This window comes from Ischnura elegans, chromosome 10, assembly GCF_921293095.1.
Source record: "Ischnura elegans chromosome 10, ioIscEleg1.1, whole genome shotgun sequence".
In the NCBI taxonomy this organism is placed as follows: domain Eukaryota; kingdom Metazoa; phylum Arthropoda; class Insecta; order Odonata; family Coenagrionidae; genus Ischnura; species Ischnura elegans.
Window position 1 is genome coordinate 62,269,372 of NC_060255.1, and position 15,687 is coordinate 62,285,058.

A 15,687-nucleotide genomic window follows, 5' to 3' on the forward strand; every position below is an offset into this window, starting at 1 on the left:
GGTGACTTTATGGTATGTACCCTTATCTGACGGTTTTACCCTTGGGTCTTCGCGCGGAGGCCGCGTGCGGACGGTAACGGTAATAAACCTAACGGTTCGCGCGCTTTCCTAGCCCTTTTCACTCGGCGGCTGCCCACCTGTGTCCCCAGATTTGTTCTTTTACTTTGAACACGTGCAAATTTTTCCAATCTAGAAATTTAATTTTCCCAAAATAAGCCGTCTAAGCGATTGGCTCGCTCATTTCTAGCCAAGTCAGTTTCCTTTCAGTATTCCTTGTCGAATTGCCGAAGGACGTCCACAGAGTAGTTGCTCAGTTATGGATACAACGACAGTGACTAGTCAAGATTTACATAGTGTCGTCTTGGCAAATAGAGAGGGAACTATTCACAAAGTTTTTATACATGGAGCGGGAATCGTGAAATATGACATTCTTCCTATTGGGCAGCTTTCCGAAGAGGCATTGGAAGCCCGACACAAGGATTAGAACATTAGAAGATTAGAAAAAATCGGGTAAAACATACCAGAAAAGTTGACTTTTTGACTCAAAATTTACCTTATGCAAAACTATTTGATAGCTTTAACGCTGTTAGCAGTAGAAAAAATTCTATTTTTCCCTTGATATTTCCTGAGCAGAAGATAGGCGTGCCCTTGTAGAGTTTGCTTCCCGCATCACATTCGCCTATTTTAATTGTTATCACCCTTCTAAACAACATTTTGGCCTACATAATCCTAAATAAGTTAAATTGCACATTTACAATACACAATTTGTAAAATGTTTCGTTAATTTACTAATATCTTAGACTCTAGCGACTTTTGGCCAGCTTTTTTTTATTTTAGCCCACTGTGCGACGGTTGAGTCATAAAAGCCCTGAGAATGAAGACTAAGTCGGACATCGAAACGTCTGCTGAAATGGAGTTCCTGACCCGGAGGCGATACCGAGAACTCTTCACGAAATCTCTTCGCCGGCAAAGCACCAAATATTTCTAAAAATGAAATGAAATGGCAAAGTTGTTCTCAGTTTATGTCCCATTAGCAGTACCGCCGGGGAATACCCCTACTCCAAGGGTGAAGCATGGTATACATGGGTCTTTTTCTATTGCCAGTATGTTTTCTACCGTTTTCATCGCTACTTCCGTTAGTCCATTATTCTTAGGGTAGTATGGGCTGCAAGTTACGATATCAAATCCGTATTCGTTCGAAAATTCTCGGAATTATCTTCCTCCAATGGAGGCCCATTGTCCGTTCGGACAACTTGTGGGATTCCGTGAATCGCGAATATGTATTTTATTTTTGTAATCACGTTCATTGCCCGCGTATTTTCCAATTACGGCAATTTTTCTATTGCCGTAATATTTTCAGGATCTAGCTTCATTCCATTCGGAATTCCGGGTATTTTGAAAGGTTGTCGACGATGACTAAGTATTCACGCCCTCGGCTGTGGAAAATGTCCATTCCTACCATCTGCCAGGGCCGCGCTGGCGTCTCCGTCGGTCTCAACAGCTCTACTCGCGATGGACGACGCGGACGTTCGAGACATTCCGGGCACTTGCTTATCATTTCCAGCATTTGATGAGTTGCTCCTGGCCACCACACTGACTGCTGCATCCGCCCCCTGCCCTTTGAAACACCTAGATGACCTGCGTGGATACGACTCAACATTTCTTTCCGCCATGGTTCCGGGTTGTAAACCCTTGTTCCCCTTACTAGCCGACCGTCAAGGTGGGAAAGATTTGCTCGTTCGTGGTAGAAGCTGGTATCCTCCAATAGCAGTTTATCTTTCCGCGGCCAGCCCTCTTTCACGTACTAACTTATTCGTCGAGTTTTTTCATCTTCGCTTTGAGCTTTCAAAACTTTCTTCAGGAGTTTGTCACTCATTAGTGATTCTGCTTTCATAGCTTCCACGTACAATTCCACGTCTTCATCGGTGAGAATATCGCCCTCTTTTGTAGTTTTGGAGAATCGAGATCGTGAGAGAGCATCTGGCGTACACAATTTCTTTCCGGGAACATAAATTATCTCATAGTCAAAACGCATGAGGCACTTACGGGAACGCTGCACTCGGGCGGACAATTCGCTAAAGGGTTTTGTTCCCAATAGTGCTACGAGTGGATTGTGATTCGTGCATAGAAGAAATTTCTTGCCTACTAAATAATTTTCTAATTTCTCACAAGCCCTGATGAGCGCTAATACTTCCTTTTCCAATTGGGCGTAGCGTCTTTCGGTATCTGACAAAGTCCGCTACGCAAAACATACCGCTTTCCATTCACCATCTGACTGCTGCTGCTCTAGTGCAGCTCCCAATCCATATGAAGATGAGTCGGCCAATACTCTTGTCGGTCGATTGGTTTCGTACATGGCTAATGATGGGACACTAGTTAACCTTCTCTTGATTTCTTGAAAAGCTTTGATGTGCGTTGTAGTCCATGGCAAAGGCTCTTTTTCCCTCATCATACCTCTCAAGGGTTGGGTAACTTACACCAAGTGAGGGAGATATTTGAGATGATAATCCACGATGCCAAGAAATCGACGTATTTCTGCTACCGTTTCGGGCTGCGGCAATTTTTCTATTGCCGTAACTTTTCCAGGATCTAGCTTGATTCCATCCTCGGCCGGTCGGCATGGTCTGTTATACACGAATCGGTGTCGCTCTCACGGCTGCGAGTCCTCGTCGCCCGCTGCCTTTCTGGGATCACAGTTAAGTGGGGCCTCCGCACGAACCCGCGACAAACACAATCAGGGCACATACTTTATAGAGATATTTTTCAGTTAACCATTCAAGGACATGTGATTTTCGATGAGAACTTAAAAAAATTCTCCAGTGATTTGATAAAAACGTTGGATAATAATGGAGCAAAATGAGCTTTTTTAAATACAGCAAAAGTGCACTATGAAAAACTATTTGACTTAGCCGGGATTCGAACCTGCATTTCACATTTGCCGATAAGGCGTGTTAGCCAGTTACATCATCAATCCATTTTTTCAGAACAAACTTCACGGAATTAATAGGGAGATCCGGGTTCGAGTCCCGGCTGAGTCAAATAAATTTTCATGGCAAACTTCATCCTTTGGTGCATATAACTTTGCACTCGTGCGCGTCACCGCATGCAAAGTCAATTTTTCCATATTTATGTCGCGTGCCAAATGAAAATCAATTGGAAGCAGAAACTGAACTGGTCAGTCTTCAATGCATGCTTGTAGCGGGCAAAAAAACCAAATTGAGTTGACCGCAAGATGTAAACGATTACTATTTACTAAGTTCAACAGATTCAGGCTTCAATTTGTGGATGTTAGGCATATTTAAATAAATAAAAGGTCGCAGCAGTTTTCCACAAGATTTTTTACTGCGTAGAACGCGTTTCGGCTCACTGAGCCATCATCTGGTACAATTTAATACCTTTGTATTTAAATGATAGTCGAGAGACTAAGAGCACATTATTATTGTATTATGCATAAATAGTATTACAATATTTTGTGCGAATAAATTCTACCTTCGTATGTGACCAAGTTATTTCGTAGACATTTCACATAACCCGGCACAGAATACGTTGTTCACCCCGAAATATGTCACTGCTGAGGAAAAAAATTTTAAAAAATCAAAACAAATTTATAGGACCACGTAACCTAATATAGGATCCATGATGATGAGACTATAAATAAACACTCGCTATCTATTTATTAAAAAAGATTGGATGAAAATGGAGCGAAATCGGGTTTCGGTAACGTTGAACAAATTTACACGAAAATCCATTAGAACTCACAGAGTAACCACCACACGCCACGAACTCTTTTTACTCTCGCTACTGATTTCAATTTATAAAACGGTTCGGCGCCGGTTCAACGGCATCGCAAACCATGGAAAACAAATGAAGACAAAAGACCGCATGGGGTGATTGGATTGTGCGACGGCACGCCTGTACAATTGGCTCATCCGTGAATTTACGACACCGCGAGCGACTTCAACACTACTACGATCCGCACTCCACGACGCAGAGTTTATGCTTGGTCGTCACGTCGCAACCAACCAATAGGACGAGCTCCAGGGGTGGGCAACGAGAGGCTATGATTGAGCGCGATATTTTATTTTTTCGAACGATACGCCTATTCAAATGTTCAAGCAATCTATGCATCGAAACTAAGATCGATTCATATATTCTTCAACTAAAAAATAGAATAAAATCTAGATCAAACTCTATAATAGCAGTCGTAATGGAGTCCTAATATCTATCTAAGTAAAATATCGTCTATTCAAGAGTAATTTAAAAAATTTAACTATTCTATCCACATTTCTTAACGGTTAACATATTTCTTCGAGCAATCTATCCATCAAAACTAAGATCTATTTATATATTCTTCAACTGATTAGTTGAATAACATCTAGATTGAACTATAAAATAGCAGTCGTAATCGAGTCCTAATATGTAGCCAAGTAAAATATCGTCTATTTAAGAGTAATTTTGAGAATGAAACTATCATATCGAAATCTATTAACAGTTAACATATTTCTCGTGAAACCAATTCTAAATTTTAATTTTTACTCATTAAATTTTTAATTCCAGACTAATTTTCTGACGAGTTCGTTCTCAAATACCCCAAAATTCTCCACAAATAGCACAACCGTCTTCTCATAAGCATATAAGTATATTAAAGAACAACAACCTATTAAGGTATGCATGAACTTGTAAAGTTGAAGAAGGAGAGGTTAATTAAGAAGAAAATTTGGAATATCTCTTGTACGTGTGAGCTTCCATGGGTGGTAAGTAACAATTAAATTTGCCTTTGCTTGGGTCATACTTCGAGGGCATTAAAATGTAACACAGCATTGTATCATTTTAGAAAGAGAAAAAACGGCAAAAGAATACATCTATAAAACATATTAAACTCGTGATTATAGAAATAATAGTAAAGGTTATACTTAAAATAAAAAGGCTTAAAGAGACAGGCTGGAAGAACTGACGGGGAATCTGGGTCAAAACAATACCTACGCTACAGTCTATTTATATCGATGGTGGTATTATAACGCCAGTGAAGACAATGAACGGATTTGAGTAAATAATAATAATAATTCGTCGTTATTGTGTGAGACTAGGACCAGAGAGTCCCATCTTCCATCTAACCCTCATCGCACATTAAATATTTGCATAGGAATACTTGTATGATTAATCTTGATATTAAATTAAGTAAAATTGCAACAAAAGCACATAGAAGTGCGCAAATAATGAAAAGTGAACGAAGATGCATTTCCCAAGTGTAAAAAATATGTGAAATAAACCTGGTAAATTTTACGGATATTAACTTTCGTCCTTGTTGAAGAAAACCACCGCAGGAAAGTACCCACACAAGATGGGGTAATGAAAAATCTGTGAAAAGAAGAGGAAGTAAATTATGAGTAAATGACAGGCAGTCAAACGGTGGATAGAGTCAATTGAGTCTCCTCATTTAAATCTCGCCCATGACTGCCCCGCACCAACTTTACTTCGACGTCTCTGCGTACCCCTTGTGACTTCACGCTGGCTGCTGACTCCGTGGGCGGGAGGGAGGGACGGAAAGGCAAGTGAATAGGGAGACAGTGAGGGGGTGAGTGGAAGAATGAATACCAACTTAGGAAAAGGCATGTCTCGAAGGACGGGAAGGGGAAAATACAGGCGAATGAGACGGATATAAAGTAATAGGCTGGTCAGCAATAATTTATTATCGCTAAGCGGTGTGTACACTTTGAATCATACCGCAATAGGAGAGCCTCAAGGCCGACCTCTCCCTTTTGTTATCAACACAGAAGTGTCAAAAGAGAGCCAGTAGGCTTTACAGTGGCAGAGAAGAAAAAAAGAAGTGACGATTGCGAAAGGTAATTAATTTCATCTCCTCTTCTTTATGATAAAATATTAAAATAAATTTTAACTTATCCTTGATCCCTCAGAGCAAACAAATAGAATAATATCAATCTCTAATTATATTGATTAAAAAGCAACATATTTCCCTTGCTGTTGGTTTGTTTTATCTTCAAGTGATTGGTACCATTCCATTGAAAAAAGTCATCAGCAGTTGGTCACGAAACTTCAGGACAAAATCCGATATACCACACAGACTACGCCCGTATGTCTCTTCTTAATTAATCATCATGAGCCGCGAAAGCTTTAAACAAGGCTCATGTAGTTGTATTGATTGCCTGCGTAGTTAAGTCAACATTCTGCTTACGACATACCCGTTGCTTTTTCTACTGTATTCAAAGTTGGACTACTTCCACTCCAATAATACGTCGAGTAAGTAATAATACTCCAATAAGACCTCACTCTACTCGAGCTCTCATCGTAATGCTTTTGATGCTACTTCCAGGGACATATAAATGCAGCATATACCTATGTATCATAGGTATCGACGGTATCGGAATCGAAGAGAAAAGATCGGTCAAAATACCGAATCGACCGCTCGACAGCTACGCAACCCCTTCGGGAAAAGGCTATCAGAGAATGACGCCGTATTTGGAAAAGGGAATTTGATTCAGGGCTTGTGAACAGCCCATGGGATCCGACGAAGCGACGACCGTTGAACTGTGTCCTCGAGGCTCGCGGGAACTGCGAACGTGCCTTCGGGGAAGAGAAGTCAGTCACGTTTACCGCGCCGAAGACCGGAAAGTGATGTGAATTATTCCCACAGCCGGCTGACTTCAAGCCGAGCTCGGACAACCAGGCATTTATTTTGGAGATCGAGTATCCCAACAGGCTGCCGAGTTAACTCCAGTTAGAAGGACGTATGTCTCCCAATTGTCTATGGATGGAAGACCCAGAATTGCATACATAGAACAGGTTATAAATAAATATTTTTTTTTTTTAATGAGAAAAGATATTTTAAAAATTAAAAAATGATACTACTAATACTTCTAATTGCAATGAAAAGTATACATTGAAACTTAGAATGAAAACAAAATTTGAAAAATAATTTATAAATTCCAAATTACTCTAATTTACCATTTAGTATTTTAGTTTCTGCAGACAGAAACCACACACAACCCATACAAGAGAAATAGGTGTGCAAAATAATCATTTTATGGGTAGCTGGCTGATTCTGGTAAACATGGATTGCCGGTTCAGAGGTAACACACCTGCGGCGACATATATGATGTAAGTCGAAGCATGCATATGCAAATATGAAGGCGTTTGCCGACGCAGGCACGGAGGAAGGTGCTGCATTAAACCGATATTTCTATTTTTGACTTCTAACTAAGTGTAATTTTTCTTCTTAACTTACAAATAAATGTTGAAAATAATTTCATCGATGCAATATTATTTTATTTGAAGATAACTGCGTACACTCTGGAAGGTGTACACGTCATGAATACGAGCAAAACGCGACCGGAGAGATGCGTTCTATTATCGCTGATTCGTTCTAACTGATTTTTTTATACATTTATTCAAGGTGTTCTCAAATCAGCTGGCTCAAAATAACAACTTGACGTCATTTTTCATAGAATTTTAAGTGATCATATTGAATAAAAAACATTTTTTTACAAATTTCAATGATGCGGGTTGAGGCAAAAAAATAGTAAACTGGATACGGGATTCTCTCATTTACCATTAGGAATAGATTGACGGAATTAGCTCTAGTTTAGCTAAAATGGCATTTTGTGTCCCACAAGGAAGAGTAATCAGCCCCTTTTTCATCATAAATATATAGTCTTTGCTAATAAAGGAAATACAAGGATTTGTCATGACACTGTAATATATCGTGAAAAAAGAGAACACTCTGACTTTTAAAACCTATCATCGGACCTAAACAACGTTCATGTGTGGAGCCAGGTATGGGGACTATAACTAAACGTGAGAAAATGCAGGGCAGTACATCTCTTGAGGAAGACCTTCAACTATCCCTATGTATATGCCTCGGATGGAGCTAAAATAAAAGGCGGCCGAGAGATTGAGATAATAAACAGGCGAAGCGAGCATTATCATTGGATAAATATCATGAAATTTTGAAAATTAACGACTGCCTACTAAGCATTATGATGTTAGGATAACTCAAATAATATAAAATTCCTTGAAATCGATTTGGCACTGCCCCTCTTTATTACAAGTCTTCCCTCTTAAACACTCATTTTACCAACAGGACAGAGCATCACTTGAGGTCTACATCATACACTACCCCAAAATCCACCTGAATAGGCTTGTGGCGTGGCTTTTTGAACAATAACCACTATCTTAAAATTCACGTGCGCGTTGGAGATATGTAGTTGTTTTGTGAATCCCACCTGTCATTTATTAAAGCTCTTGATTGAGTAGGATAAAAACGAAATCGTATTCCTATACGTTCGGCAAAATTTCTCTTATTTTACCAATTCTAATTGACTTCGAAAGACAGTAATGTTCTTAGATGCTGCTCTCTACGTCATTCTGAATGATTTCTAATCGTCAGGCAACTTGAGTCTAGCACGTGCAATCCTAAGTCTATCTGCTCAATTCGTGTTAAATCTGTGTAGCGCTTTCTACTTGCTCGTAGTAGTTTTTCTCCATTAAAGCAGCTTTCTTTTACATATTGTTAAGTTCCTCCGTAGGCACTAGTGCGAAGTAACCCCTTTGTTTTGATTTTTCTACCGAAAACTCTTAAACTCTCATTTTACCAACAGCACCTAGCAAAGTTCTTTTAAAGCCACAATAAAAAATCTAAAACATCAGCCTAGCAAAAAGACATTAAATTATGAATTAATGCAATCAAAAACGCAAATAACGAAAGAAATTAAATAAAATATGTCAAGTAAATTAAATTAAAATGGAATTGGACAAGAAACGACTTTACAGCATATCACATGCGATTCGTGCCTTACCATTTAGCCATTTAACTGATAGTTGGTCAGCGTATGAAGCCGCACTGATCCTTTGTTTAATATCTTTCCGTACACGTCCTCCTTTCCCCGCTAGAAATTTTATTTGATCTTTACGACGTATCTCATACACCAAGATCGAGCACTTGTATCTTTTTCTGATCAGCGTTATTTTATAGTCTACGTCCGTAGAGTTACACTGCAGACGAATACGTCGTCACTTACTGTTCTAAATCCATGTCAGATATGCCAAAAACAATAGTTCTAAGGCATGCAGAAATTATTTTTCAACAACTAGGGAAAGAGAAACTCTCGTTACCTAGCTAAGATACCATACTGTGGAGCTGATCTTTTTCTGTTCAGCTGCTGGTTGAGGGTATGGGCAGTTCAATACTTCGTCGTGTCCATGTCTGGTCAATTTTACCTTCAAAAAGCAATTTCGCGCTCGACTGAGCTCTTTTGACGGAGGATTTTTGTTCTTTGTCCCGGCTGCGTAATGATAAAGAACGCTCAAGCGAATAGGAGAAAAATTACAAAAAAATAATAGAGGTAAGTGAAGTTGGGAAAGTTCACTGATGTTAAAATGAAAGAAATGGGTGTGAGAATATCTTGACGAGACATTCTATATTTTCAACTCGCAGAATCAGGTTGTAAAATATAATGCGTAGGCCAAACAGATTTATACACTCGCTTACAACCCCGGGAGATAACCCGTTAGATATACGGCAGAGGTGCTACGAAACCAGCGGTTAAATAAAGCCTATTTTAAGGGGAAGCGAACATTGTAATTGGAGAAGTATCATGAAATTTCAAAATTAAGGACATTCCATCATGTTTTATGACGTTAGGATCCCTCAAATAATGCAAACGTCCTTCAAATCAATTTGGCACTGCCCCTCTTTATTACACATTTCATCTCTCATTTTACCAACAACGCACAGCAAAGTTCTTTTGAATAGAAAATAAGCAATATAACACATGAAACTTACAAAAATAAAAAAAAGGATTGGTTAACTTCTGTGATCCACCTGGCATTTGTTCATTTTTTTATGGATAGAGGGGAAAACGAATTCCTATATTCATCCAGTCGGCATAAACATCAAACTCAATTGTTTGTTTCTGTCAGTCCTAGAAACATAAATATATTCTAGAATGCTGTTAGCGTCGCTCTGTAAGAGTCTTTACTGTCGCTTTGGCCGTAATTCTATATCCAAAGTAAGCCTAGCACACAGTCTCCGAGTCTCAGAGTAGATTAGTGAAATGTGAACTCTGAAATTCTTTTCAAATTAATTAGAAAATTACTCAATTAACTTAATCATAGGAAAGATAAATGCGAAGAAAAAAGTACGAAAGCGCACAAATATTTCCATGAAACTTTACAATCATTAATATAAGATTATTCCGTCACTCTTGATACTGTTAACAAAAGCCACTGTCCGGAAAGGACATTAAAAATGGATACCCATGCAAGATAAAAAGAGCATTTATTTAATTTAGATAATATTAAAAAAATAAGGTATTAACCCTTCCGCACTCGCGTCAAATTTTGGGACAAATATGCTCGCGTGGCGTCTGCTAGACGCCAATAGTGTACATTATAATATAATAGTTAATATTAAAATTAAATGCAACACACTACTTTTATGTTATTTATTTGCTCCTTTACAAGTTATAACATTGTAAATACAATAGTTTTTAACTTATTTAAGACATTTTAACCATCTTTTAGTAACTAAGCACATTTTTGATACATTGCTCTCAATTAAACCACATCACAGCAACAATTACATATTTTTATCCTTGCAAACAATACAAACGTATTCAGAATGCTCTAAACATATATAATGATCACAGGAAATGCACCTATATTTTGTCATTCGATTTTTTTTTCTGTCGCAAATGTAACATCTCTTTCTAGAATTCTCTTTTTTCTCCTTCGTTTTTTCCTCCGATTTCCTACGAATACTTTTGGAACTGCAAGTACTTGACTCATTATGTTCAGTTTCTTTGTCTTTCTCACTAATGGCTAAAGTTCTTTTTCTCAATTCCCTCGGTAAATTTACCACGTGACTACGTTTTTGCAGGTGCTCTTTAGTTAGTTCTTGCGCAAGGACTTTGATAAAATGCCTTCTTTTCAAAATTGCATGAGAACTCTCTTTGTTGTTTACAAGGTAAATAACCTGAGCATTTATTGCTGCCACATTGAGCATGGTATAAAATATAGTCATCGGCCACCTTTTGGTGTTTCTTGCTACTGAGTAAGTCGCGCATAATTTATCAACTACATCAACGCCAGATTTAGTTGCATTGTAAAATGTCACGATCTCTGGCTTATTCGAATTCCCTGTTGTTTCATCGATTGTGGAATCATGATGCATTGAAGATATTAAAATTACATTTTTTCGTCGCTTTGGTATGTATGATACCAATGTGCAATGCCTATCAAATCCAAAACGAGTTGTAAATGGTTCTCGACCGACAGGGGATGTAAAACTGGGTGGAAGCTGCCGTTTATTCTTCCTTACTGTTCCTACATACGTAAGGTTAGCTTTGAGTAGGTCTAAAACTAGCTCATAACTGGTAAACCAATTATCGGCGGTTATATTGCGACCACTGTGAGCAATCGGTCTAACCAACCTTTTTACAACATCATTGGCACTGTTACTAACGTAAAATGGGCCTTCCGGCTGCTTCCCAACGTATACTTCTAAGTTCCCTGTGTAAAATGTTTTAGAATCTGCTAGAGAAAATATCTTAATTCCATATTTTCCTGGTTTACTCGGGATGTATTGCCTAAATGCACATCTTCCTCTGAATTTTGATAGCATTTCATCAATAGTTACGTATTCTCCCAAAGAATAACTTTCACGGCAATTTTGAACAAATATATCAAAAACCTCTCTAACAGGTGCAAGCTTATCTAATAGCTTCCTATCGCTTCTAGTTGCTTTGTCATCAAACCGAAGGCTTTGTAAAATAAAGTGGAAGCGCTTACGAGACATCACCAATCGAAAAAATTCAACACCAGTTCCATCTGTAGACCACAAATCACTTGTATTTAGCTTACTATTTCTAAGGAAACCTGCCATATACAGTAATCCAAAGAAAGCTTTCAGTTCACTCAAATCGGTAAATTTACAATCTCTTTCCCTATCGTAACGATCTTTTTGGGATTCAATGAATTTATTAGTGTTTTCCAAAATAATAGCAAGCAGACTGTCGGTAAAAAAACATCTCCAACACTCGAGTACAGTCTTAGCGGTTGTAGCACTTTCTTTCACACGTGAATTCAGGTTTACAATATTATGACGACGAGTCCTTACAGTCACCACTGGTATTTGCAAAGCCCACTTCGTAGTTTTGTCTTTCCCAAAAACAAATTCTTTACCTGATTCTTCATCCTCTCGGTCACTTTCTTCCTCACTAGTAATTTCTTGCTCCGTATCCGTGTTTTGCAATTGTTCCTCTAAGGAATCTTCTTCACCTTCGCTCTCATCATCTACTGCAGACAATTCTGAATCTGATGATTCCATCAGAAGACGCTGCAGATAGCTACGATCTTCCTCACGCATTAGGTTTAGCTGTTTTTTTCTCTCCATCTAAGGGACGTAAGTAAATCCAGAAGAGATACATCATAATAGGGAACAACCATCTACAGCGTGATTAATTTCATAAATGTATATGCATAAATATAAAGGAATATAAAACTTACACTTTCGAACAATGAAACACTATGAAGTGTAGCTTGTTCCACTGCACCACTCTGGAATTACTCGCACGTTTTACTGATAAAATTCAGGGGCTCCTTGCAGTCACAAGTTCCTTTCTGACGCACCAATACACCAACGGACAAAGAATGAGTGGTCGATAGCGGGATACTTGGGTATTTATACGGAGGAACTACAAGAGTTGCACATTTGTATATCCAAAAGAAAACAAGTTAGTAAATTAGCGCAATATGTGGGGACCCGACGTGGCATCTCTGCGGCTGCGAGAAATAGATAAGAAAAAGATAACTTGTCATAGATATGTTGGAGAGTTTCTCTAAGGTTGCAGATTGAAAAGAAAACAAAGTCGTCACCGAAATGGTTTTAGAGGCGGCGTCTATCACACTGTGCTGAATAGACATTGATAAGATACGTTAAAATTGAGACTCGACGAAAAGGCAAGCGTTGGACCTACGCAGATAGAAAACAAATTAGCAGGGCATATGCCGAATTCAAAAGAAAGCAAAGTCGTCACCGATATGGTTTCGCGACGCGGCGCCTATCCACAGTGCTGAATAGACTAGGGTAAGATACGTTATAATTGAGACTCGACGAAAAGACAAGCGTTGGACCTACGCGGATAGAAAAAAAAGCAGCTGGGCATATGCCGAAACAGCAGGCCGTGGCGTGCCGCTCCCCAGATTGCAATCAATTGCTGTGCAATTAAGTTGCACACAAAAAACCCACAATGGATGGGTGGCTGAAATACGACCTTCGAATGATTGTCTCCGGTGAAATCGAGAGCAGTAATTCCTTGATATATTCCCGCAGTAAACAAAAACGCGAGCTTAAACCACATAAATAAATAAGAGAAAAAAATTGCATTTTTATTTACAACAAATTAAAGATAATCATAATTAATAATAGCATTAAATAACAATTATAAAATATAAGAAATGAGCATTGATTGAAAATAAAATATTTATTAAATTGTAACGAATCTAGTCGCGTGGCGTCTGACAGACTCAAATACATTTCAAAAACCCTTGCCTGGCACCCTGCTATAAATTTATCTGATATGATTTAACTGAATGGCAGACAATTCGAAAAGAGTAAGGTACCTAGAAGGAGAAACTATTATACGCACACTTTGGCCGAAGAAAAACAAAAACATATTGGTTGGCGTCCAGCAGACGCCACGCGAGTAGCGGAGGGTTAAATATAGCCACAAGTTCTACTTGGGTGGACCTACGAGGCTAGGGCACGGTCACTACAATTATATTTTAACGCGTTTGCAGTTTCAGTACCGCGCAGCAGGCGGTGATAGTCAAAGCAACAAAATTTTCAAATGCATACAAAATGATTCAAAACTCTTAGGTAACGATGATTCAACCGATTTTCATTTTCGTGAGCATGCTTGTTTTAAAAGATTGTTTCTGAAAGCAATGCACCTCACATGCATTGCTTGTCGTATCCTCGTCGATTTCGACATAATGTACCTTTGGCTGTATTTTAATGGAATCTTTTTAAATTTCATCAGATATCCTCAATCCTTAAACCTACTCTAGACTAAACTAAAGCTAAAAACACCGAACAAGGAAACACCGGAAACTGGATAACTTTCCTCAAAAGTGTTTGCCGGACTGCACGCTGTTAACTTAAGCATATGGCTTGATTACTAAAATAATCAATATTCTGCAATCACTAAAAACACTCATAAAGGCTTTCTTCACAGTGTTAAGGAAACTAGGTGACGGGAGATACATAATGCGACGCGAAGCATATTTCCCAGGATTTGTAAGCCGCGACTTGATTTCATTCTCGATATGCACTCCAAATGAGTTCGAATGAGACAAAGAAGGTACATGTTGGTTTCTTTCCAGGCATAAATTTAAAAAACGATCACTCCACCAACCGTAGCCAACATAGACGATGAGAGAACCTTCACGCCTGACGACGCGTGGTAGGTAGCACCCAGTTTTCATAGTATTGTCGTGTCCTTTCTTTGACAGCTGGATAAGGGGCAGATCAGACTAGGATCTTTGACTGACCCTGAGGGTTTCCTGACTACGAAGGTGGTCCTCTCGCAGGGGCGGTTTGGATGAGAAATGAATAATACGGAGTTTGCCGCTAGGAGTATATATGAGTCGGTTGATCCTTGGGTAAGAGTGATCTCCTCCCTCGGTTTCTCAAGGTAAATCGTAGAGCTTCCCTTCCACGGACCTTCGGGAGCCCGCTACATCTACTACAACTCTTGACGAAAATGACCTCAACTGAATGATGCGTGCAGTTTTTAAGGCATCGCGGCATCCGATCGCTCCCCCTCCGTGCGTTCTAGAACTTTCCACTGGTGCGCCATCCTTTCCTGAAAAGCGCACACGCACCTATTAGCAGAAATGCATTCTCGAATATCAGCAAAACCAGCACAAAAGAGTTTGAGAGTTCTAGTGAACCCTTCGAAGGATACATCGCACCGGGGCCGGGAACCAAGCCAGTGGCTTAAACGCCCAGACAACCGGGGAGGGAAAGAAAGGGAAGGAAAAAGGATAGAGGCGCCGCCGCGATGGGGGCCCGCCGACGCATCTGGGAAGGGATAGGTACGGAAGGGACGGGACGAGGGAAAAACACCCCAACGCTATAGAAGCGAAGGGGGCCCTACTATTATCGAAACCAAGCATAAGCAATTAATGTTCTAGCGATCCTAGTGGATTTTCCTGTGAGGAAGAAAAATCCATCGATCGAATCGCTAGATAAAGTATGCATAAAGATATTGCTAGATAACTAGTTTAGCAAAATCAGCACAGTGCGGTCATAGTGGAAAGTTCCAGAGACTTACGTATTTACTAATAAAGGAGAATAAGACTGAATAAGGTCGGAATGAAGAATAGCCAGGCATCAAACAAAGAGGATGCATAGATCGGGAATGCAATCGGTCAAAACAATAGACACGCATCAAAAAGAGTGTGAAAATTTAATCAGCTAAATAAATCGGGATATAACAGCATGATGCTGGATCCAGACCTCTATTCACAAAAAAAACGATGCAGTAGCATATTCATGAGAATTCCTGGATATACTGAAATGCGTCGAAAGTATACATTATCGCGAACACGATACTTGAGTTGAAATTTTTACCAACTATCCACTACAATCACAAATATAAACAATAA

The 15,687-nt window shown here is 39.2% G+C and overlaps 1 protein-coding gene across 1 annotated transcript; it reads right to left on the minus strand.

Annotated features, from left to right (window-relative positions):
- Window positions 1–9,664: 9,664 nt before the first annotated feature.
- LOC124166444 (piggyBac transposable element-derived protein 4-like) lies at window positions 9,665–12,556 on the minus strand. Its single transcript, XM_046543975.1, has 3 exons — window positions 12,523–12,556; window positions 10,791–12,409; window positions 9,665–9,758 (listed from the first exon to the last, which is right to left on the minus strand). Exons 2-3 carry the CDS (start codon window positions 12,407–12,409, stop codon window positions 9,665–9,667), a joined length of 1,713 nt encoding a protein of 570 aa, XP_046399931.1. The 5' UTR covers window positions 12,523–12,556.
- Window positions 12,557–15,687: the final 3,131 nt, after the last annotated feature.

What these genes read in the sequence shown, in the direction of transcription:
- LOC124166444 (XM_046543975.1), bottom strand. Translation starts at nt 12,409, where the DNA reads ATGGAGAGAAAAAAACAGCTAAACCTAATGCGTGAGGAAGATCGTAGC. An exon ending in GAACATAATGAGTCAAGTAC is followed by an intron (nt 9,759 to 10,790) that starts TTGCAGTTCCAA and finishes TCTATTCAAAAG; the next exon opens with AACTTTGCTGTGCGTTGTTG.